This window comes from Vipera berus (assembly GCF_964194415.1).
Source record: "Vipera berus genome assembly, chromosome: 7".
NCBI classification, from domain to species: domain Eukaryota; kingdom Metazoa; phylum Chordata; class Lepidosauria; order Squamata; family Viperidae; genus Vipera; species Vipera berus.
Genome location: NC_138209.1, coordinates 45237706 through 45260624, shown reverse-complemented (window position 1 = coordinate 45260624; position 22919 = coordinate 45237706). Strand labels below are relative to the sequence as shown.

The 22919-nt window shown below is 40.1% G+C and overlaps 1 protein-coding gene across 2 annotated transcripts in view; it reads right to left on the bottom strand.

The window, feature by feature from the left end:
- The window catches only part of FAT1 (FAT atypical cadherin 1), a 124687-nt gene that overhangs the window by 66604 nt on the left and 35164 nt on the right, over positions 1 to 22919 (bottom strand). For both annotated transcript variants that reach the window (XM_081333081.1, XM_081333082.1), the window contains exon 3: positions 6256 to 6570. In XM_081333081.1, coding sequence (XP_081189207.1) covers positions 6256 to 6570 — 315 coding nt within the window. The remainder of the gene's footprint in view (positions 1 to 6255; positions 6571 to 22919) is intronic.

Here is a 22919-nt window from a genome sequence, read left to right as displayed (position 1 = left end):
GCAATTAATTAATTCAAAATTAATTCAAAATAGTTGTCAGAATCCATTTATATCACATTCATAAATGTATATTTAAAACATTATCCCCCCCCCTATGGATTCTGCCATCTCCCGAGGAAGGAGGAGCATATGTGGATTCAGCCTGCCTTAGGTTATTTCAAAGGCCAAGGGAACCTTTTGAACTGGGGGGAACAAAAGGGAGGGTTAGAGAAGAAGGCATCTGGCTTGTGTCTTCTTTTAATTTTGGAGAGGAAGAAGGCAATAACCATAAAGATTCAAAGTTCCTTTTTTCCCCAGGAAAGGGATCACACGAAGTAGAAGGATGGGGGCTGACCAAATGGGGTTGAGGGAAGGGGGGTTGAACTGGGTACCCTTTATAAAATTTCAATTTGTAAAACAATACTAAGTCCTGTCTTGTATTCCCACAACCAAGCATGACCTAGTAAAGATTCCTTTTGGACTAGAACTGACTCCAAGAGTTTTTGTTTTCCTAAGACGTGGATTGGGGTGGGTCCTGACAATAGTAATAAATCCTTTCATTTATAAAAATCTTGTGAAAAGCTGATTACCAACGGCTTATTTTTTTTTTTTTGCTAAAAATACACTAGGATCCTGTTCATAAAACGAGAATGCCATGTAATAATTGTTAAAACAATCTGAAGACTAGGAGAACTATTTCTAACATCAGTGAAATGAATGAAATTATGTTCTAAAGTCACTTTTTAGCTTTTGAAAACAGGACATAAATTGATCAGGAATTCTGTTACAATTCTCAAGGTTTGGAAATATTAGAAATAAAATACATTACTTAGCAAATGTGTATGGGGGAGTTTTCCCCTCCCCAAATGATAACTCTAATCCTGAATAGTCTGCTGAAGAAAGACTCACTGGTAAGTGGACTAATCATACATCTCTTTAAGGTCTTTTACCCACCTTAGGTAAATGGAACAATCATTAACAAAATATGAAAATATTTTTATTAGTATGATATGGATAATTCCATTGTTATCATACTGGAAAGATCTGAAACCTATACTGGATTCTATAATGTTCTCAATCATATTTAACAAATCTATGCTTGAATTAGATTTTCTGCTCTCTAACTGAGTGTCGATTTAGTAAAACCAACTAATGCAGGCAGCCTCTAACTGCACTGTGTCATAAGAACTAACCTTTAAAATTGTTCAGAATTGGCAGCTGATCCCAGGATGACGGTAAGCTTATTAATTAAAGCTGATATTTATCCCCATTAAACCTGTGCTGTGTCAATGCAATGGCTCCCACTCCTTTTATGAAAGCAGCATGATAGGATTCCAAGGCTAAAGTGCCTTTCTGCTGTACTACCTGGAAGACTGCATTTTCCTGTACGCGTCTTCAAACTTCATACTCCAAGTATTCCAACCAAATTCAGGATAACAAATACCAGAGTCAGAAATGGTACTACATATTGCATATTTTTCTTACATAAATATGGCATGATGTGCACTTTCTAATGTGTTATGGGTTGAAAATTGTGTTTTGTCTGTTTAAATTCAGTTTAATTTTTAAAACTAAAAAATAAAGATAATTTCCTCTGCCCAGTTGTGCCCAACTCTAGGGGGTGTTGCAGATCTCCTTTTCCTAGCTGAGAGAGCCAGTGTTGGCAAAAGATGCTTCCATGGTATAAGGTCAGCATGACTATACGTCGAGGTGTATTAAATGCTGTTACCTTCCCACAGAAGTGGTAGTTATCTATCTACCTGCATTTGCATGCTTTCAAAAGGCTAGACTGGCAGAAGCTGGGGTAAGAATGGGAGCTCACCCTGTCTCATGGTGCTTCAATCTCAAACTGCCAATCTTTCGGACACAAAACCATGCACCCTCAGGTCCATGGTAAAACCTCTCTCCACAGTACCAGTCCCTGCTGCCCAAAAGGTTGGAGACCTCTGCTTTAGAGAGTCTTAAATCAAAGCTATATCATTTACTTTTATGTGGCACTTTCATTCTAATAATGAAATAAATTGATTTCATTTCTTAAAATTTAAGAAAGCAGAATAGGGAATATGTGCAAAAACTTCCCTCTCAATGAATTTGACCCCCAGTAGAAGACAAAGTACATTCAGAAAAAAATAATAACAGAGGTGTTAAAAGAGGATAAAAATACTGTTAAATCAAGGTCAACTGCTGATGACTTTGTGGAGATACCCAAATATATGCCTTAATTATTTTTATTAAAATATTGTCATCACATCAATTTGCTGTTGTAATCTCCTTCGTTTCTACAGAATTCTTTTCCCCCCTCCAATTTTATATTCTGGATGGAAACAGAAGTTGTATTTAGTAGTTTCATTCTGTTTTGGAGTTTGCGGTCATTTTTCACAAAAATTACCGTATATACTTGAGTATAAGCCGAATTTTTCAGCCCACTTTTTGGGCTGAAAAATTCCACTTCGGCGTATACTCCAGTCAACAAAAAAACTTACCGAGGACTTGTGCGCGGCCGAGGCTTTGGTGCTTCCGGGATCGCGCGCACCTCTCCCAAGCCACCGCCGTCCGAGACCTGCCGAAGTTTGGGGAGGTTTGGGGAGGTGCGCGCGCACCTCCCCAAACCTCCCCAAACGGCAGGTCTCCGTTCCTCCGCGCCCTGCCTGCCTGCTTCTTTCCGCAGCGGAAAGAAGCAGGCAGGCAGGGCGCGGAGGAACGGAGACCTGCCGACGTTTGGGGAGGTTTGGGCGCCTCCCCAAACCTCGGCAGGTCTCCGTTCCTCCTGCCGACGTTTGGGGAGGTTTGGGCGCCTCCCCAAACCTCCCCAGGTCTCCGTTCCTCCGCGCAGACCTGCCGACGTTTGGGAAGGTTTGGGCACCTCCCCAAACCTCCCCAGGTCTCCGTTCCTCCTGCCGACATTTGGGGAGGTTTGGGCGCCTCCCCAAACCTCCCCAGGTCTCCGTTCCTCCGCACAGACCTGCCGAAGTTTGGGGAGGTTTGGGCGCCTCCCCAAACCTCCCCAGGTCTCCGTTCCTCCTGCCGACGTTTGGGGAGGTTTGGGCACCTCCCCAAACCTCCCCAGGTCTCCGTTCCTCCGCGCAGACCTGCCGACGTTTGGGGAGGTTTGGGCGCCTCCCCAAACCTCCCCAGGTCTCCGTTCCTCCGCGCAGACCTGCCGACGTTTGGGAAGGTTTGGGCACCTCCCCAAACGTCGCGCAGACCTGCCGACGTTTGGGGAGGCGCCCAAACCTCCCCAAACGTCGGCAGGTCTGCGCGGAGGAACGGAGACCTGGGGAGGTTTGGGGAGGTGCCCAAACCTCCCCAAACGTCGGCAGGAGGAACGGAGACCTGGGGAGGTTTGGGGAGGCGCCCAAACCTCCCCAAACGTCGGCAGGTCTGCGCGGAGGAACGGAGACCTGGGGAGGTTTGGGGAGGCGCCCAAACCTCCCCAAACGTCGGCAGGTCTGCGCGGAGGAACGGAGACCTGGGGAGGTTTGGGGAGGCGCCCAAACCTCCCCAAACGTCGGCAGGAGGAACGGAGACCTGCCGACGTTTGGGGAGGTTTGGGGAGGCGCCCAAACCTCCCCAAAAGTCGGCAGGTCTGCGCGGAGGAACGGAGACCTGGGGAGGTTTGGGGAGGCGCCCAAACCTACCCAAACGTCGGCATGAGGAACGGAGACCTGCCGACGTTTGGGGAGGTTTGGGGAGGCGCCCAAACCTCCCCAAACGTCGGCAGGTCTGCGTGGAGGAACGGAGACCTGGGGAGGTTTGGGGAGGTTTGGGGAGGCGCCCAAACCTCCCCAAACGTCGGCAGGTCTGTGCGGAGGAACGGAGACCTGCCGACGTTTGGGGAGGCGCCGAAACCTCCCCAAACGTCGGCAGGTCTGCGCGGAGGAACGGAGACCTGGGGAGGTTTGGGGAGGTGCCCAAACTTCCCCAAACGTCGGCAGGAGGAACGGAGACCTGGGGAGGTTTGGGGAGGCGCCCAAACCTCCCCAAACGTCGGCAGGTCTGCGTGGAGGAACGGAGACCTGGGGAGGTTTGGGGAGGCGCCCAAACCTCCCCAAACGTCGGCAGGTCTGCGCGGAGGAACGGAGACCTGGGGAGGTTTGGGGAGGCGCCCAAACCTCCCCAAACGTCGGCAGGAGGAACGGAGACCTGCCGACGTTTGGGGAGGTTTGGGGAGGCGCCCAAATCTCCCCAAACGTCGGCAGGTCTGCGCGGAGGAACGGAGACCTGGGGAGGTTTGGGGAGGCGCCCAAACCTCCCCAAACGTCGGCAGGAGGAATGGAGACCTGCCGACGTTTGGGGAGGTTTGGGGAGGCGCCCAAACCTCCCCAAACGTCGGCAGGTCTGCGCGGAGGAACGGAGACCTGGGGAGGTTTGGGGAGGCGCCCAAACCTCCCCAAACGTCGGCAGGTCTGCGCGGAGGAACGGAGACCTGCCGACGTTTGGGGAGGTTTGGGGAGGTGCGCGCGCACCTCCCCAAACTTCGGCAGGTCTCCGGACGGCGGCGGCTTGGGAGAGGTGCGCGCGATCCTGGAAGCACCGAAGCCTCGGCCGCGCGCAAGTCCTCGGTAAGCTCCGGGCGGTCACTTGCTTCGCGTCTCCTGAGGGAAGGGGGGGGCGACTGGAGCGGGCGTGTTTCCTCGCCTGCTGGGCGCCGCGATTTGCCCGGGGAACGCGCGGGCCCCGAATGGCAGCGTGGAGCGAGGAAGCGGACAGCCAGGGCTTCCCCGAGAGCCGCGGCCACACAGGGTATTCCTGTGTATTCAGGCTTGCAAAATGGCGGATCGAGCCTCTGCTGGCGGCAGAGGCTTGCAGAGCGCGGATCCAGCCTCCGCCGGCGGCGGAGGCTTGCAGAACGGCGGATTGGCTTATACTCGAGTCAACAACTTTTCCCAGTTTTTGGGGGTGAAATTGGGGGTCTCGGCTTATACTCGAGTCGGCTTATACTCAAGTATATACGGTAACTAAAAACAAATAGAATGTAAGAACATAATGTAACATTAATAATTTACATACAGGTAGCACTTTGTTAACTATAATAATTGTGACTGGAATTTCCTTCGCTAAGTAACGTGACTGTAAAGTGCAATGACAGGTAACTGCATTGTTTAGCAACAGCAATATGGTGGCCCTCATTGCTGATGTTAATTGAATCCCATCAGTTATTATGCAAGGCCCGCCCTCACCCAATCCAAACTGTCCCTACCCCCGGATTAATATGATTGCTCTGAGGCAGTCATAAATATAGGTGGCCCTGAATTTTATTTACATACCCATGGAGGCAGTGCAACAGCTGAAACTTTGTGGATCAGTAGTAAATTCCTTTGTTCAGCACAGCTGTAACTTTGAATAGTCACTATGAATGGACTTAAGCAAGGATTACCCATATATATTTTTTTGAATGAAATGTCTAGCAAGTTTGCTAATCATGCTTGTAATAACAAAAATTACTTGATAACTCATTAATCTAGTTCTGAAAGCTATCAAATATGTCTGATGGAGAAGATTCATGTATCATGGAAAATTCTATGAAAAAGTTAATTACTTACTAACCAAATGAAAGACCCAAATTATAAAATAAAATGTATCCCCCTACAAGTCAAATGAGTAAGGCACAGATAAGTGCATAGTGTAGGTAGCACTGGAGAAAAATGCTGAACCAAACAGTTGCATACACTGTTCGTGCCATATTTCAGTTTAACCTACTGATTCCTTGACAAAAGGAAAATAAATAGCAAAAGCTGCGTGAAAATGTGTTTGAGATTGCTAGATCAGATGGATTCAAGGACCTAAACAATAAAATACTCAAATAGTTATTTATTTTCATGACTGCATTACCTGTACAGAATTGCATTTAATCTTGACCTGGATACCACATTACCACATGCACTTCCATATACTTATTTCCTATGGCAAATTAAACCTAAGACATTTAAGTCTGTACTAATAAAACAGTATATATTGTGAAATAAATACAAACCAACCAGAATTCAACAATGGCTGAAAATAAGATACTTTAAAGTTATCCTCTGAATTTTATTTATAACATGTTCAAATATAAGTATCTGCCAACATTCCCAATAAAAATCATTTTCTCTATTAGACCAATATATAAATCAGTTTTGCAATAGTAGTCCTATTATTTTCCACATATTCTTCATACAGTACACATTATCTCTCAAAGTCTCAAATGATTTTCTCCAATTTAATTTCTATTTAAAAATCCAAATAATTAAGTTAATGATATAAAAGTTCACAAAATAACATCTGCCAGCTACTTACCAGTTTTAGGATTTATGTGAAAGAATCCTTGTGGATTTCCACTACTAATCTTGTAAGTGAGCTTTTCATTAGAGCTTGAATCCAAATCAAAGGCTTCAATCTGGATGACTGAAATGTCCTTGGGCGAGTTTTCCATAACTTCTGGGTAATAAACAGGCTGAGTAGTTTGTGGAGCATTGTCATTAACGTCTCCAACTTCTATGTAGATTTCAATGAATGAAGACAGAGGAATAACCCCTTGGTCAGTTGCATAAACAGTTAGCCAGTAGTGAGAAGTAGTCTCTCGATCAAGCCGATCAACAGTGAATATTTTACCTGTTTAGAAAGAGATAAAAAAAGGATGAAAACATTTTTGTAGGAAGTATCAGCTAAGTTTTTAAATGCTTTTTCCCCTACAGGACAGGTCAAAAATATTTCTGCTATTCTGTAAAGAAAAAAAAAGTATAATGTTCAAATCAATTAATTACAGATGGGAAGTAAAATGCAAATCATATTTAGATAATTATTGTGAATTAGCATTACGAGAAAGAAAAACCAGCACAATTAAATATACATATAATTGTAACATTAAATATATCCTAACTTAATATTTGACCTGCAATGATGCCTAGCCCAGGGCTTTTCAACCTTTTCATGGATTGCACCACATTTAAGAAATGACAATATTCGAGTACCTCCAGTGCTTAGCAAGGAGTCAAAAACTTGATGACTAAAAAAAAAGGTGGGGATTTGGGGCTTTACTGGTTAGATTCATTTGTTGTTATATAAATGGTTAGTTTATAATATTATGGAAAGTAAAAAGTTGAGGTTCAATGTTAATACTTCCTACTGCAACAGTGGAACTCAGAAGTCAATGCCTTTTCTTTTCCCATTTTCCCCCACTTTTCACTTTTTCTCTCACCCTTCACTCACAACCCCCACTCAACCTTTGCTAGCAAAAGCCTCTAGCCACTCACACATTGCGCACACAAGCTTCTCTCTTGCTCTCATTCACACACAAGTTCTCGCAAAAGCTTCTCTCTTGCTCCACTCACTCACACATTGCTCACAAAAGCTTCTCTCACTCCATTCATTCACACGTTGCTCGCACAAGCTTCTCTTTCACTCCATTCACTCACACATTGGTCACACAAGCTTCTCTCTCCCTCCATTCATACACATGTTGCTTGCAAAAGCTTCTCTCTTGCTCCATTCACTCATACGTTACTCGCAAAAGCCTCTCTCTCGCTCTCATTCACTCACACATTGCTCATACAAGCTTATCTCTCGCTCCATTCACACACACGTTGGTCGCACAAGCTTCTCTCTTGCTCCATTCACACACACTCTTGCTCTATTCACTCACACATTGCTTGCAAAAGCTTCTCTCTCACTCCATTCACACACGTTGCTCACAAAAGCTTCTCTCTCACATTCACACACATGTTGCTCACACAAGCTTCTCTCTTGCTTCATTCACACACACTCTTGCTCTATTCACTCACACATTGCTTGCAAAAGCTTCTCTCTCACTCCATTCACACACATGTTGCTCACACAAGCTTCTCTCTTGCTTCATTCACTCACATGTTGCTCGCAAAAGCCCCTTGCTTGCTCTTTCACTCACCCTTCACTTGCAAAGGCTGCTCGCTCGCTCTCTCCTCACCGCTTCGCTAACAAGTCTCTTCTCTTCTGTTCTCTCTCTTTCTCCATGTGTTTTTTTTCTCTCCCACCAAAACCTACCCCTTTTATAGCTTCTCTCTCCGCCCTCCTCCTCCTCTTCTTTTCCTGGCGTGCCAGAAGCTCCAACCAGCACGCAGTGGTGAGTGCAGATCCTGGGGCTTCTGCCAAGTCCTGCAGCTCCAGCTGATCTCCAGATCTGTGCAGCACCACTTTAGCTGGTTCCCTCCCTAGCTACCCTTGACTAGGGGTCATGTACCACCTGCCAGGTACTAAAGTACCACCGGTGGTACATGTACCACTGGTTGAAAAGCCCTGGCCTAGGCTGTCAACACAGTTGATCCAGTCCTACTTCCAAAGCAGGAAACAAGTACCTTAATGTGCAGTGGTACTATAAACAGGTTGCATAGTCTTTAGAAACCCTGGGATTAATTCTCCTCAGTTCTTTAGGAGGAGGATTACAAACTTGTGAGGCAATAATCTCTTCATTTCTCTGCCATGGCTAACAATTATAGTCAAAAATTCGATTAATATACTTTGCTAACATGGATTTCACCTGTGTTAGATCTTCTCCATAGAAAGGAACCCATGAACCTCAATCTTTCCCTTTACTATTATCCTGTTGATCAGATTTAAACTATACCAGTTCTGATGCATTAATGATAAAATTTGGACTTAGTACTGTATTTCCATGAGCTCAAGCCAAAGTCATAGGAATTGTCTTGTGAAGGTTGACTGACAAGCACAGCGGATAAAGAGCCTAAAATCAGGCATGGGAAATGTGCTTTCCTCTCAGGACACTTTGACCCAAGATGAAGATACCACCTTTTGGCCTTCCAGAAGCTTTTAAAAGCTTTGTGTTCTAGAGAGCATTTGGGACTTTAATGCCAGGTTTTCTGAGAGTTGGGATTACATACTTTTTGCAGAAATTATATACAGTATTGCTGTTATTTTATGCAGTACTACTGTTGCTGTATTGGCTATTACCGCTTCTGTAAAGAGTAAAACTGACTACTGTAGTTTACAAATGTACAAATTAAATAAAAGTGAATAAATTAAACTACACATTCAGAAGATCCAGCTACACCTATTCATTAACAACTAACCATCCCCCATATTTGGTTTTCACTTGGCTGCTCTGGCCACTCAATCCCAATGCAGTAACACCAAAGAAGAATTAATTCTCTTATTGCTTAATATATTTGAAGTGTTCCCAATTCCAAAAAAATCTGACCATCATGTACTGTATTGAGTTACACTCTGATCAGAACTTTTAGTCACCAAGGACTTCCAGTTAGGCATTGTGGCGTGATGGGCGCAAGAAGATGGCCTCCATATTCCATGTTCAATTTTGCCCCACTTGGGGCCCTAAAAAGTGTCAAAATTTTCCCTGAAGGAGGGGACCCTCGTTGATCATGGAGGGGCAGTGGCCTCTCCATTTGATCTGAGGAAGCCCTTCAAACTGGGAGGGGAAAGACTGGCTACAGTTCTGTGGCCAGTCAGAAGCTGCTGACAACCAAAGAAAATAAACACTAACGAGAGGCTTTTGAGCAACATGGACTATATCCTCTCTTTATGATTTTAAGATTTTTTTCCTGGGGAAAAACCCACCCAAAGCAAAGAATCCTCCCCGATGAGAGAGGGAAGGGGAATTTCCGCCCCATTCCTTCAGGAAAAGAAAAGCGGCAAACTAATTGCTTCAGGGAAAACAGAAAATCACAAGATTAATTTGGAACCAATATAGATAAGTTTTGAAATTTTGGGATGAAAAGTATTTTTGAGACTTTTTTAGAAAAGAGACTTGAAAAGTTTGTAATATAAGTTTGGATTTAAAAAGGTGGAAGACGGTGTTAATGACACCTAATGGAGAACTACGGCACTGCAATTTATTATTAAAGAAACTTGGCTTGAAGCCCACTCAGATAAGACTTTGGTTGTCCTTGGAAACTTTCACTTTTAAAGACTGTAGCTGGGAAAAGAGGAAAAAACCTCTTGGTCTGCTTATCTGTGCTGGGGACCGACCGTATTGGACTATAAAGACTATGTACAAAAACAAAAAGAGTGTTCCATACTTAACCTTAAATGGTAAAAAATAATCTTTAACACCTGTCTCTGAAACTCCCAGGTTGATATACTGTTAATGTTAATGAAATCTCAGAAAGAAATGCTATGTTGAAATCAATCCAAAAGACAATTGTTTTATTTCATGATGAGACTAAAAATAACGCAAATGAGATAAAAAAACAATTTTCTAATCTAAACTTACAAATCCTGACAATGACTACAAAGAAGGAACTAGTAACCCAGAAAACAGAAGAAAAATTGGAAGAAACTGATCCAAAAATGGAGGACCTAAAGGAAGGAATTAACAGACAAGATACAGATAAATGAAAAATTAGAAGATGCAGGATAACACCGGCAATGGAAAAGATATCTTACTTGTCAAGATTTCAAAACACATTTGAGGATAAGGAAGAAGAGCTGAGCGAACGGATAAAGCTGTTAGGAGAAATGCTGAATATTGACAAACAAGAAAAGAAAAGCTGAAGGAGAAAGATGGAGGCTGTTTAATGAATATAAATGGGTTGAGCCTTCTTTCAAAAATACTTGAATCAAATTCTCTTCCTCATTCCAAACAATATATACAAAAACAGAGGAAGAATTACTTGATGATTCAAATGTACTGACTTGGAAAGTTATTTGGCAAAGGAAGACAGCAAGAGTAAGACTGAAGAAAGTAGAGGTTTTGACCTATTAGATGGGATATTATACTATGAAACAGATGTTTGAATATGGTTTAGAAAATAGATAACTGTTAGAAATAAAAGTATTATTACAATTAAAAGGATAGGATTTGTAACCAGAATATTATATTTTGTTATGAGATGGGAAATATGAAAATTCTAAAAGGGTTTGAATAAGAGAAGCCTTTGGTTACCCAAATATAATTTATTATGAGAAAATTATAAGCAATAGATACTTTGAACACTGAGGAGAAATTTTTTTAAAAAGCGGGTAAAACAGGATATTGATTGAACAAATGGATTTTAAGTGCAAATGCAATTGAGATGTGTTTTGGCTAGAAAAGATATTATAAACTGACACTATCGATATTACGTACAATACCAGAAAAATGTGATGAAGATGTCTATATTTAATTGTATATGTATTAACAGTAACAACAATTGTATTTGCCCATTGTGGAAAAATGCATAGCACCAGAAGAAGAGAGGATTAAGGAAGCACTGGATGGTGTAGTATTGGAACTATACTGAAAAAGTTAATATGTATCACTGAATTACCAATGGACCCAGACAACATGTTGTTTATTAAATACTTATAATTGTAAAATTATAAAATTAATAAAAAAATAAAAAAAGAATTTTTAGTCACCAAGAGTTCATATCTTTTTTCTCTCTTCATTCCTTGCTATATTTGAAAAAGAAAAAAGAAGCCACTTAATACAAAGAGAGGACAGGGATAATAAGCACCAGAATTAACTCGCTACAAGACAACATTAACTCTGAACAGGGTGAATACTAATCAATTATTATTTAAAAAAAAAAATAGGATTTTTTTACTTAAATTGGATTTTTTTATTTTTATCAAATTCATTTTAATAAAATGCTTTTGGATTAAAAAATGTATCTAAATATAGTTTTCTACTTAAAATACATTAATAATTTAGTTTATTCAGCAAGAAATGGAGCTTTGTTCTGTAGCATTAGGCTGTATATTCTGCAATATTTACCTTTTTGGTAAACTCATTCAGTGAATCCAAGCTCTGCAAGCTGAGATAACATACACTGCATTGATGCATTCACACAATTTCACAGTAACCGTGAGATAAATCATAAAACAAAGTTCAGGAATATTCCTTTATCCCATTGTTTTGCAAATCTATGTACATTACAAATTGTATGATTGTTTGAAGAGAAATGCATCTGTACCAGGTTCTAAGAGTTTCAGTTAAATAAAAGAATTTTTATTTTTCCAGCTATGTGTGATGAGCCTATTAACCTAAAATGGGTTCTGATATCGCTGTTTTACTAACCTGACAGCTTATTGTTCTAAATAGGAAACCTTCATTTTGTTTGCAAATAATATTAAAGATTCTAACTACCAGCAAGAATGACTCCTTACATTTAAAGAGCACCTGTCATTTCAGATCGATATGGCAGCACCTGTTAGCAAGCATCCACTCAGCTGCTGTCCGCCATGTCCCTCACCTTGTTGTGTCACTGCCGCATCACCAGCTGTCCCATTAAAGTGAATGGGACTGTCGGTGAGTCAACAGCAGGTCAGAGGAGGAGTCGCTGTGGGACAGAGATGACAGTTGCTCTTTAAAAATTATGATTTAAATCGAGTTGATTTAAATCAAGCCTTTTTACCAGTGATTTAAATCGAGTTGATTTAAATCAAATCCACCCTGATTCTAAATGAATGGTTAGTTCAATTCAACCCCAGAACCTTTTAAAAAATTGTTTCTAATCACATCTCATTTACTTAAAAAATCCACAAAAAGAAAACCAATTATCATACTCAGTTTTAAACAGGTTTAAATTGAATTCAGTTTCAAATGTTATTTTAAAAATGTCTGAATTAACCACCAGATGTCACTGTAGAAAGACATTTATAAAACTAGTAGTGATGAAACAATACGAAAAGCAAGTAAACCAGATAGTATCATTTTTGTTTTTCATGCAAAAATGGTCCCATTTTATTAGAGGAAAAACTGCTAATTGCTTTGAATCAAGAAAAGCCAAGTTATTAATGCAGGTCAAATTGTCATTTATGTAGCACAACCAATTCAAATTGCATATTTTAATTACCATCTACTGTAGACTACCAAATAGAAAATCCTTTACATTTTATATACAATCTACATATATTAAAACTAATATAGTATCATACTGGCAGATTTTCTTTTCTTTTAGAAATTCTACAATGAAAAGAGAAAAAAGAAGAGCATTTCAGAGACAATTGAAGCTAGCAGGTATTGTCTGAATAAACTTGAGGGAACTGTGTTACGTCCATCAGCATACCCGTGAACAAATTATCACCTCTTTGATACACGTAATATTTCCAATCAGTCCAGTCAATTTGCATTTTTATTCATTTCTTGTAAAGTAATTAGTTTCTCCCTCCCAAATGGAGAAAATAATGTTGTGGCATAGGAGATCTTAACTGATCGGAAAAAATGTGCTATAAACATGCCACAACATTTCCTGAACTTTACTTTGATCAGAAAGAGTATGGTAGCAACTAATTTTCCAGCTAATTTTATTAAAATGCAAAAGCTTAGTTGGAAAAGGTGGTACCAGACTCCTCCAGTTTTTTTTCCTTTTTTTGCTGCCACAGCTCTTCTAGTGTTTACAATTTGATCTTATCAGTGATGCAGTCTTTATCCTGAGAAAGCCAAGTCATGTTGTAATCCAGCCAACCCAGTTGAATCTTGCACAGAAACTATGACTCACTCCTAGCAACAGACCCTGCCAATTATGTACTGATAAATAGCAATATCCATGTTATTTTATGCAGAAGAGTGGGAAATATTTGGAGAGATCCATATGATCAGCCTTATCCAAACATTTCTAATATTCACAACTATATAATATAGCAAGTTGCAAAGGTACCTCAATTTATTTATAGTGGGGCTTAAAAATTTGTGAATTCTTTTGAATTTTCAATATTTCTGCATGTATATGAACTACTATGTGAGATGTTCTCCAGACAAATCTTAAGACTTGATAAATAGAATCTAATTAGTCAAAAACATTATACTTGTTCATTGATTTGTTAAGGAACACAATTCAAAGTTACATATTTGTCCCTGAACTTTTTTCCAAGTTCTATCAGGGGAGTGCAGATATTGAACACTCTCTAGGATGATTGTCCTCTACTACAGAATGCACAGCTTTCGGAAGAATGTAGAGGAAGGGGACACATGTCTAGGCAACCAGATCAATCAAATCAACCCTGGCGATGTCCCAGTAGATGGGTTTTGGGGATTTGACTTTGTGAAGAGTATTTTGACCCTTAATATTGATTTGGAATCTCACTATACAAGCAACACTAACTCATATCATTTCATGATATTTTCTTATAGTCCAAAATAAATTTACTGTTTAAAGCAGGGGTCCCCAATCCCTGGTCCATGGACTGGCACCGGCCCACGCAAACAAGCCAAGCCCATCCACAGGATACAGGTAGCATGCAAAACCACATCCCATCCAGTCCACAGAAAAAGCTTTCTCCATGGAACTGGTCCTTGGTGTCCAAAAGGCTGGTGGCTGCTGATTTACAGCAAGTTTAATATGACAGCTTTCAACTTACATACAGTATATATTGAAATGCAAATAAAGGTCATCAGTTAAAGGAGATGATGAAAGAAATGATGGATAGAATGCAAGAAAATACACAGAATGAAGAGATCAAAAAGAGTTGCAGCTTAGCTGGCTCAGAAAGCTGTTGATCCTATAATTGCATATTAAAATGGAAGATTCCCATGATGTCTGGCACAAGTAAAAAATTCTGGGACTTCTTTTTAATGACACCTTGCTTCTGAGGTATGGGATTGTTGAAATAGTATACTTCAAAAAGGAATTTAATATTAAATGCCAAGTTAATAATTATTTTATGTCAACTCAGGTTTGTCTTCTACTGACTGCATATATATAAATGCTCATTAGAATTTTACTGAATTAACTCTGGTACAGTAATAATTTGTAACTCTTGCAAGGGCATGCAGTAATTCCATCCATTCCATCTACGGTATTTTTGTCAACCCCTCCTAACCTTAACCAAACTCACTTCAAATGCCCAAATAACAATGACTATTGTTTCAAAGCAGTAATCTGTTTTTATTTGGTTCAGCACTCATTGATTGATTCTTCATGGTATTCTTAGTAAGTGTCTCTAACCCTATCATTCTCAGGATCCTATGTCATTTATTCTGATCCCATGAAAATATGAATCCAAAAGGTTCTTAAAGTTCAACATATTTCATTGTTTTACAACAACTACAACTAACAGGAGCCAGGATACAATAGAAACACAAATCCTTAGCACACAACAGCTACTGTTTTTTATAATGAGAAGATGGTAAAAAGACAAGGATGAGAAATGACAAGGTAACAAGTAATTGTATTTTAAGTGGTAGAGACATAGTTGATCCCCAGCAATTACATTGCAAAAATGGAAGCTCCCAGAAAATCTAGTCGAAGGGGCGTTGTCCTACCTGAACGCCTTTTCTCAGCATGATGATGGAGAATGCATGAATGGGTTAACTCTGTCTTCCTGCCCAATTAGACTAAGTCAGTCAAACTTGCCACGCCTCTCCTGGGCCAGGACACCTCCCAGTGACGACGAAGGTGAAGCAAATGACAACAGTCCGACGTGTTGGCTCCTATACCCCTGACACAGGACCTGATGGACACTAAGGGGTGGGTGTGGATTCTCCATCATCATGCTGAGAAAAGGCATTCAAGTAAGACAACGCTCCTTCTCCAGCATGATAGATGGAGAATCCACGAAAGGGACATACCAAAGCTGCCCTGTTCCTATGGGAGGGAATCAGTCTGGGCCTGTGTCCCACCCTGTGGCACTACCTGTTGCAGCACTCTCCGGCTGAATGAGACGTTGAGGTCTAGAACTGCAATTGAAAACCTCCTGTGCTTGACCATTCACTTCTGAAAGGTTTTGGAGTCAAGACAAACAATGAATGGATGTGATGTTGTTGAGTCAGCATAAAACTGATGACACACACACAAAATTGAACTGCAAGCAGAAGGAATCCGAACTCAGAGCCCTCTGCAATGATTAGAAGGAGGAAGCCTGAAAAGGGGCCCTGCGCCTGTCCAGCACCTCAGAGCCAGCTTCTCTTGGATTGGCAAAGCAAACTGCAACTCTGTAGTTTGAGGGGTGCTTGAAATCCACCCCCTCCCCCTCCTGAGCTGGCAAGGACAAACCAAGTCAAAAGCTTTCTGGAAAAACTGGGATGATAGCAACACCCAAAATGGCAGCCGCTACTGAAAATGAGCACAGGAGGGAATCTGTTCCTTCCCCTCAAGACCGGTTAGAAGGCAAGCAAAACTCTTCGCGTGCCTCTGCTACTTCAGGCACGCTGAAAAAAAACAAGCATCGAAGAATTTCTTAGTAAAAGCCTCCCCACAGACTTGCAAAATTGAAAAACGGAATTCAAAATGGTGGCTGCAATAAACGCACTGCAAAAACGCAAGCCAGAGAAGTCAGAAGAGGCTGCAGCTTAGTCAGAGCTTGCAGCTAGAAAAAAAAGGAACGTTTTCACGAGCTCCTGCAATTTCAGGCACTCTTAAACAGACAGCTGAACTGAGAAAAACTCTCCACAAACTGACAATAAACAGCAGGCATTCAAAATGGCGACCGCGGAAAATTAAAGCCTGAGGCTTTTTGGAAGGCTGCATCTCACACAGAGCTTGAAGCTGGAAAGGGGAAGGAGAAGCCAGATACTGCACTGGTCCCAGCTCAGGGGATGAGAAGAATCCACGAAGGGGGAAAAAAACCTATACGATCTGCTCAAATTACTCTGAAGACTCAGCAGGATTCTGGGAGCCAAATTTGCTACGTCTTTTCTGGGCACAGACTAAGTCGTGACTGGGAGGTGTCCTGGCCCAGGAGAGGCGTGGCAAGTTTGACTGACAGTCTAATTGGGCAGGAAGACAAGAGTTAACTCATTCGTGGATTCTCCATCTATCATGCTGGAGAACAGAACATTCTAGGATCGCTTGGATAAATCTGCACTAAGCTTAACTCCAGAGGAATTAAATGATTATGATGGGTATTGATTGCAACCATTATTACGAATGGGGCAGGAGAAATGTGGGGGTGTAAAGTAATAAGCAGATTAACAGGAATACAGAGGACAAGCCCAAATGGTGCAAATTTGAAGAAATGTACAATAATTGCTGCTCAAAGTAAATGAGGGTAATGATAGTTTAGTGACAAATCTGCAAAGAATAATCAGATAAACAGCTCTATTAGGAGAGTAAATATTTTTAATATATTTTTAATCTTCCAGAGCTACACTCTCAAGCATCCAAAGTCACAGTGAATTTGTCAAAATTGACAAATACGAAAATGATTTTGTTTAGGTAGGCAGACTCTATGAAATTAAATCTTGTTACATTTTACAGACTGCATCACCATTATAGTCAAAGGACAGATGTTCAAATCAACAATGTAGAAGGGAAAAATTTAATTGCCATGACTTCTTGTGCTTAGCATGGACAGTAGACATTTCCATGCCTACTTTACATGGATCACAATTTCAGATTACTACAATATAGACTTTACCTTTCTTTTTTAAAAAGGGAACCAAAATATTATATAAGTAAAAACAACATCTCTATTCCATAATTATTTGAGAACTGTAGTATGTGCATTTGTTTCTATTATCTAAATGAGAGAGAGAGAGAAAAGAAAGAGAAAGCAGCACTAGCAATAGAAATGTATATCTGAAAAGTAATAAGCAGGTTATTGGGCTGTGAGATGGGGAAAATGTATACCATGTACAAAGAAGCTTATTAAGCTATTAAATAGAAGAGGTCATCTTCCTACGGAAAAGATCTATGGTACAGAATATTCATTACAGCATCCAAATGTCAACCTGCATCTTGTCCCTCTGGAGACTGTTCCAGAATTCTTTTGGTACCTCATTAAGGAATCTCCATGGGCCCAAGCAAATCATAATAATGTTCCATTTAAAGTTGTATTTCTTATGTCTGTTACTCTAAACCCATTCTGTACAACTTCGTATTTTTCTCCAAAGTATTACATTCTCTCTTGTACAATCTCCTCAAAAAATAAACACAAAACCTAGGTTAAAATTTCTCTGAACCTGAAGGCTGTATTCCTATGTTAATATATCTTGCACTTGTTCCGGCTTGACTGCTGTTGTTGAATTATTATCATAAGGAACTCTGAGCTGACTAGCCCTCAACCAAGCAGAATGAATCATTTAGCCATTTTCTCTTGATAAAGGAAACCACAAATGCAAAACAAACAATTTTTCTGTGCATGATGCTGTGTATAAATTTGATTCCAAGTCAGACAAATCCCTTTTGGAAGAAAGCTGGAAACAATATTTAATTGAAATATATTTAGATACTTTTCATTTCTATACAACTACTTGATATTCTGGAAAACCACAAGTGAGGAAATAGGTTAGTAGACAGCTAAAATCTGTCTGTTGCAATTCCTGCCTTCAGGAATGATCCTCCCCATGCTCCCTCACCAAGATTTTTGTGGCTTCTATCATTATTTCAGTCAGGAAATTAATGAAGATTTGTTGTTATTCCAGGCCTCATTTTTGTTTCTTTGCTTCATTTTATTTTGTTTTGGTCTTTTGTTCTGTTGTATACTTTTTATTTTATTTTTTTTTAGTTTTTTCTATGTGTCCCAGAGTCATTTGGTAGCTGGGCAGACAATGAATGAATGAAGGGTAGAGACTGTTATGAGACACAATTTTTAATTATGCTTATTGCTCTGTGTACCAATGAAGGCTTCAAAAAGACTACTTTGTAGTCTCCACTGCAGTCTTAATTTAGCAGGCCCTAAATGTTTCCTTTTCTGACACACACACACAGCCAAAAAACCCCCCAAGCACAAGTGTGCTTTTTAATGGCCAAAGAACATTTATACTCAAGCTTCAAGTGTTACACATACTATCCTCTTTCTTGGATAAGGACAATCTAATTACTGTTGCCCATGTACTGCTAATCACTCATTTAGATTAGCATCATACACCTGATGGGATACACAACCTGGACTTAGTGCATAATGTAACTCGGCAAATTCCAAAGCAGAGACGCTGGCCATTCATTTTTTACCTTGTTTACAGACATTGAACTGACTGACAAATCAAGTTCACACTTCAATATTTGGCATACAAAGGCCTAAATAATTATCATCAGGCTACCCTGAATACCGACATAATGCAGTGCTAGAATTTACATTAAGGTCCCTTCTCTATGAGCATCTTTTCTCTGAAATTATCTCCTCCCATTTCTGATATTTGTTTTTATCATAAACAAAATAAATTACACCCACCCCCCGCCGCGGCTTTTTCCAAGCCACCTTTTAACATACATGGGTTTTTTATATAATTTCAATAATACTGTTTTATTTTAATTTTATTTTGAAACCTGCTTAAGGATAATTGCACAGAAAGATTAAAAATACACCATCAATATTTTTAAAGGCATTAGAAATATGAATTGAAGAAATTGTAACTTCCTACTTCCCCGCCACACACACACACACCCACACACCCACACACACGCATACTTCATACACTCAGATCAAGTTTTTGAGGGTGGTGAGGAAAAACATGGGACACAGGGATGAATGTTTTAAAATCTTTTCAAGTGCCCAGTTCTCAGATCTCTCAAGTTGCACTGGGACACAGGAGTATATTTTCAGAGAAAATTAATGCATATAAAAAGCATTTGTTTCTATGACTTGTTAATAATCTTGGGGGGGGAGACACCTAGATTATTTCATATTATTTTTTTACAAAATAAATCTCATTGGAGAATGGAAAATTGATGAACTGGCTGGACTATGTGCGTGATCTGCAGTATGAAATCTACCCTGGTTCACTTATTTTTCAAAAGATCCATGTTTAAAGCTCACAATGATCTTTTAAAATAAATTACCACGTGAAAGGCATTGAAAATTGTTTTCCAAAATTTGAGTAGTTATTTGAACCGCAGCAACATGAGGATAGATAAGAAGACACCTGGTCACAGAAATCTCATTTGTCTCTCTAGCACAGGGGTAGGCAACCTTGGCTCTTTTGACTGGTAGACTTCAACTCCCAGAATTCCTGAGTCAGCATGGCTGGTTGAGGAATTCTGGATATTGAAGTCCACAAGTCATAAAAGAGGCAAGATTGCCTACCTCTGCTCTAGCATGAAAAACAAGTACTGACACTTCTTCAGCAAGTCTACAGACCAGTGATGGAGAACCTTTTAGAGACCGAGTGCCCAAACTGCAACCCAAAACCTACTTATGTATTGTCGGGTACTGGGTGTGCATGGCCCATTGGGTGGGCATGGCCCATTGGGTGGGCATGGCTGCAGTGGTAACTGTAGACTGGGTGGGACTAAAAAGTTCAATCAATCAATTCCAACTTTGTGAGATCTTTTTTTTCCTGCGAGAAGTTGAAATTGATTGAACTTTTTTTTTTGCACACAGCGGTGGAGGCCTAAAGTGAAAAGGTTTTATAAAACCCAGCTGAAGGCCTAGGACTGGGGCAACGGTGCACGTGCCCACAGAGGGCTCTGCGTGCCACCTGAGGCACGTGTGCCATAGGTTTGCCACCACGGCTATAGACTAAAGGAAGATAGAACAAGCCTGTTTTCATCCAAAGGTCTGGCAAAAATTTTGGTGATTTAGTTTTGCTTCTGCTATAGACTTAGCAAGTCAAGCTTCTGTTTCCAGTCTCCCGATCCAGCCTACTAACTTACCCATACAGATATCCTTGACTTATGAGCACAATTGGAAGTCCCATCATCAGGCGATGCAGTTAAGTGAGTCATCACATGACTGTGCCCAATTTTATGACTTTTGCCATATTTGTTAAGTGAATCATCTTCCCTCACTAGTTTTGCTAGTCAGAAGCTGTCTGGGAAGACTACCATTGTAAATACATGCCAGATGATAAATGCCTGAATTGAATCATGTGACTATAGGGATACTACAACCATCATAAGTGTGAGGATGGTTACAACTACCATCATAACTCTGAACAGCTAAATAATTGGTTATAAATCAGGGATTACCTTTATAGTAAACTGAATTCTGAGTTTGAAATGTCAGTCATGCATAATGCAGACCAAGCAGTCCCATTTTCACCACAGGAAAAGTCGAAGAAAGCAGAAAGGAAGTCATCACCATCTATTCTTATTCATTCGCTTTATAACACTGCAATAAGCCATTACCTTGAAGGCAAAGCCATGTCTTGACAAAATAGTTTTATTCCCCTTCCCCCCCATCAAAGGGGAACGTATGAAAATTCATTCATTCAGTTCTGAATAAAATGCATAACTGCAGTGAGATCTTCCTTTTCTTCCATTAATGAAGAACTATAAAGTACGCTTCCTTATGACATGAAGGTACTTATAATGCTTTTTATAAACACTTCAGAATCAATATACTATTTTTTGTTTTCTTAAAAAACTATGTTAGCATGCTTTCCTATTTTCCTTTGCTGTGCCCAATAGCTGAAGGAATTCTCCAACAAATGCACTGGATTGTGTGCTAAAGCTTGGAGATTCAAAATACCTCTTTCTTTCTGCCAGAGCAAGAAGACCAGTCATGGTGATCAATTTGCTACCACAACCAGTTAAGATCAATCAGTTAACCCACCAAACGAGGACCAAATTGAATCTGATCAGTAAAGAAACAGGGAAATAGAATAGATTGGACAGAGGACACTTCATTATATGTTGTTCATCAGAAGAATATGGAGACACAAGGAAGTTTTCTTGTGACCTGGAGGGGATGTGTTATGCTTGTTTTCCTCCCCAAATTAGGGACTATATAAGTTACAACTGTTGGATCATCACATTCCTGAAGAAAGTAAAAGGGCTAGACTCTCTAAACCTTAGTTATCAAATAAGATAGGGAATGCCTGAATCAAGCAAAGGAAGCATTCACAAATTCACCAAGAAACCTTTGAGAAGGTAGCCCAGCGCAATGGTATGGCAAGATGCAGCAATGTGACATAAAGATTCAAACCTCTCAATAGAAGTTCTTATAATATGGAATATATTATAAAAAGTAGATTTCAAGATTCATTGTTGATCTGCAACATGTTTGAGACTGAGGAAGATGACTCTACAATGTCTATAGTGTAAAGAATTCTTGCTTAAAGAGGAGAACACTACCACTGTTGGTAGTAGTGAAAAAGACCCCCTTTCGAAAGAGAATGATGCAACAACAATCAATTGGCCACTGATTGGGGGGGAAAACTGCCCTCCGGTACACACATTTGGGATATGACTCCCAGGATTCTCTAAACCTACTGACAAATATCACTTCCAACTGATCCAAATATAAACAACTAACACAATTAGATGTTACAATAAGTAACTAACATGATAAGTTCTTGGCAAAAGTAAACATGATTATTGAAATATGTCTAATTAGATTATTGAAAGGAAAAATGCTTAGTTACAAAAATCTAAACAACTGGATATTTTCATGTAAGCTCCCATTTATCTTTAATTCCACCAGGATGGGGAAATCTTAATGAACCTTCTATATGATGGGCAGTAGAGATGGCTAACCAGTTTACTAATTATGGAGGAACGTACAGATTTTATACAACTTTTGTAAGGTCTTGTAAACCTTTACTCATTTTCTTGAGTTCTGAGAAGCACATAGCTATTAGCCTGAGAAATACTGGACAATCTAAAAATGCTGGGATACACATAGTGTTTCATTCACTCACTATCAAAAGATATCCCTTAGAAAGAGAGAAAATATCTTTAGTGAGCAATTTTCTTCACTGATGGTGCCAAAGGGAATGATTTGGATTTTTTAAAACAATAACATGAAATGCATTTTTCAAAATAGACTTCTGTAAGAAGTGGGCTGCATTTACATTGAGACTATTGTAAACTTCTGAATTCTATGGGAAGTGAAGAGAAGTAAACCCAGAAAATAGTGTAAAAACAAGTACTGCAGGGATGGGGTGCAGGGTAGCAGGATGTGAAGGCGCAATAATAAAGAGCACATAATGCAGTACTGTAGGAACAGGTTAATTAACGATTCCAGTGTATTCATACAAATGTACTGAGCATAGAAAACACAGAGGAAGAATTATGTTCTTAATGCAAGCTAAAACGTATTTAATAAGCATTAATGAAATTTGGTGGGATAAAATTCATGAAGAAGAATGTGAAGACTGAAAAGCATAACAAAACAAACTGGCTACCGAAATGGAGAGGAGAGGGCGG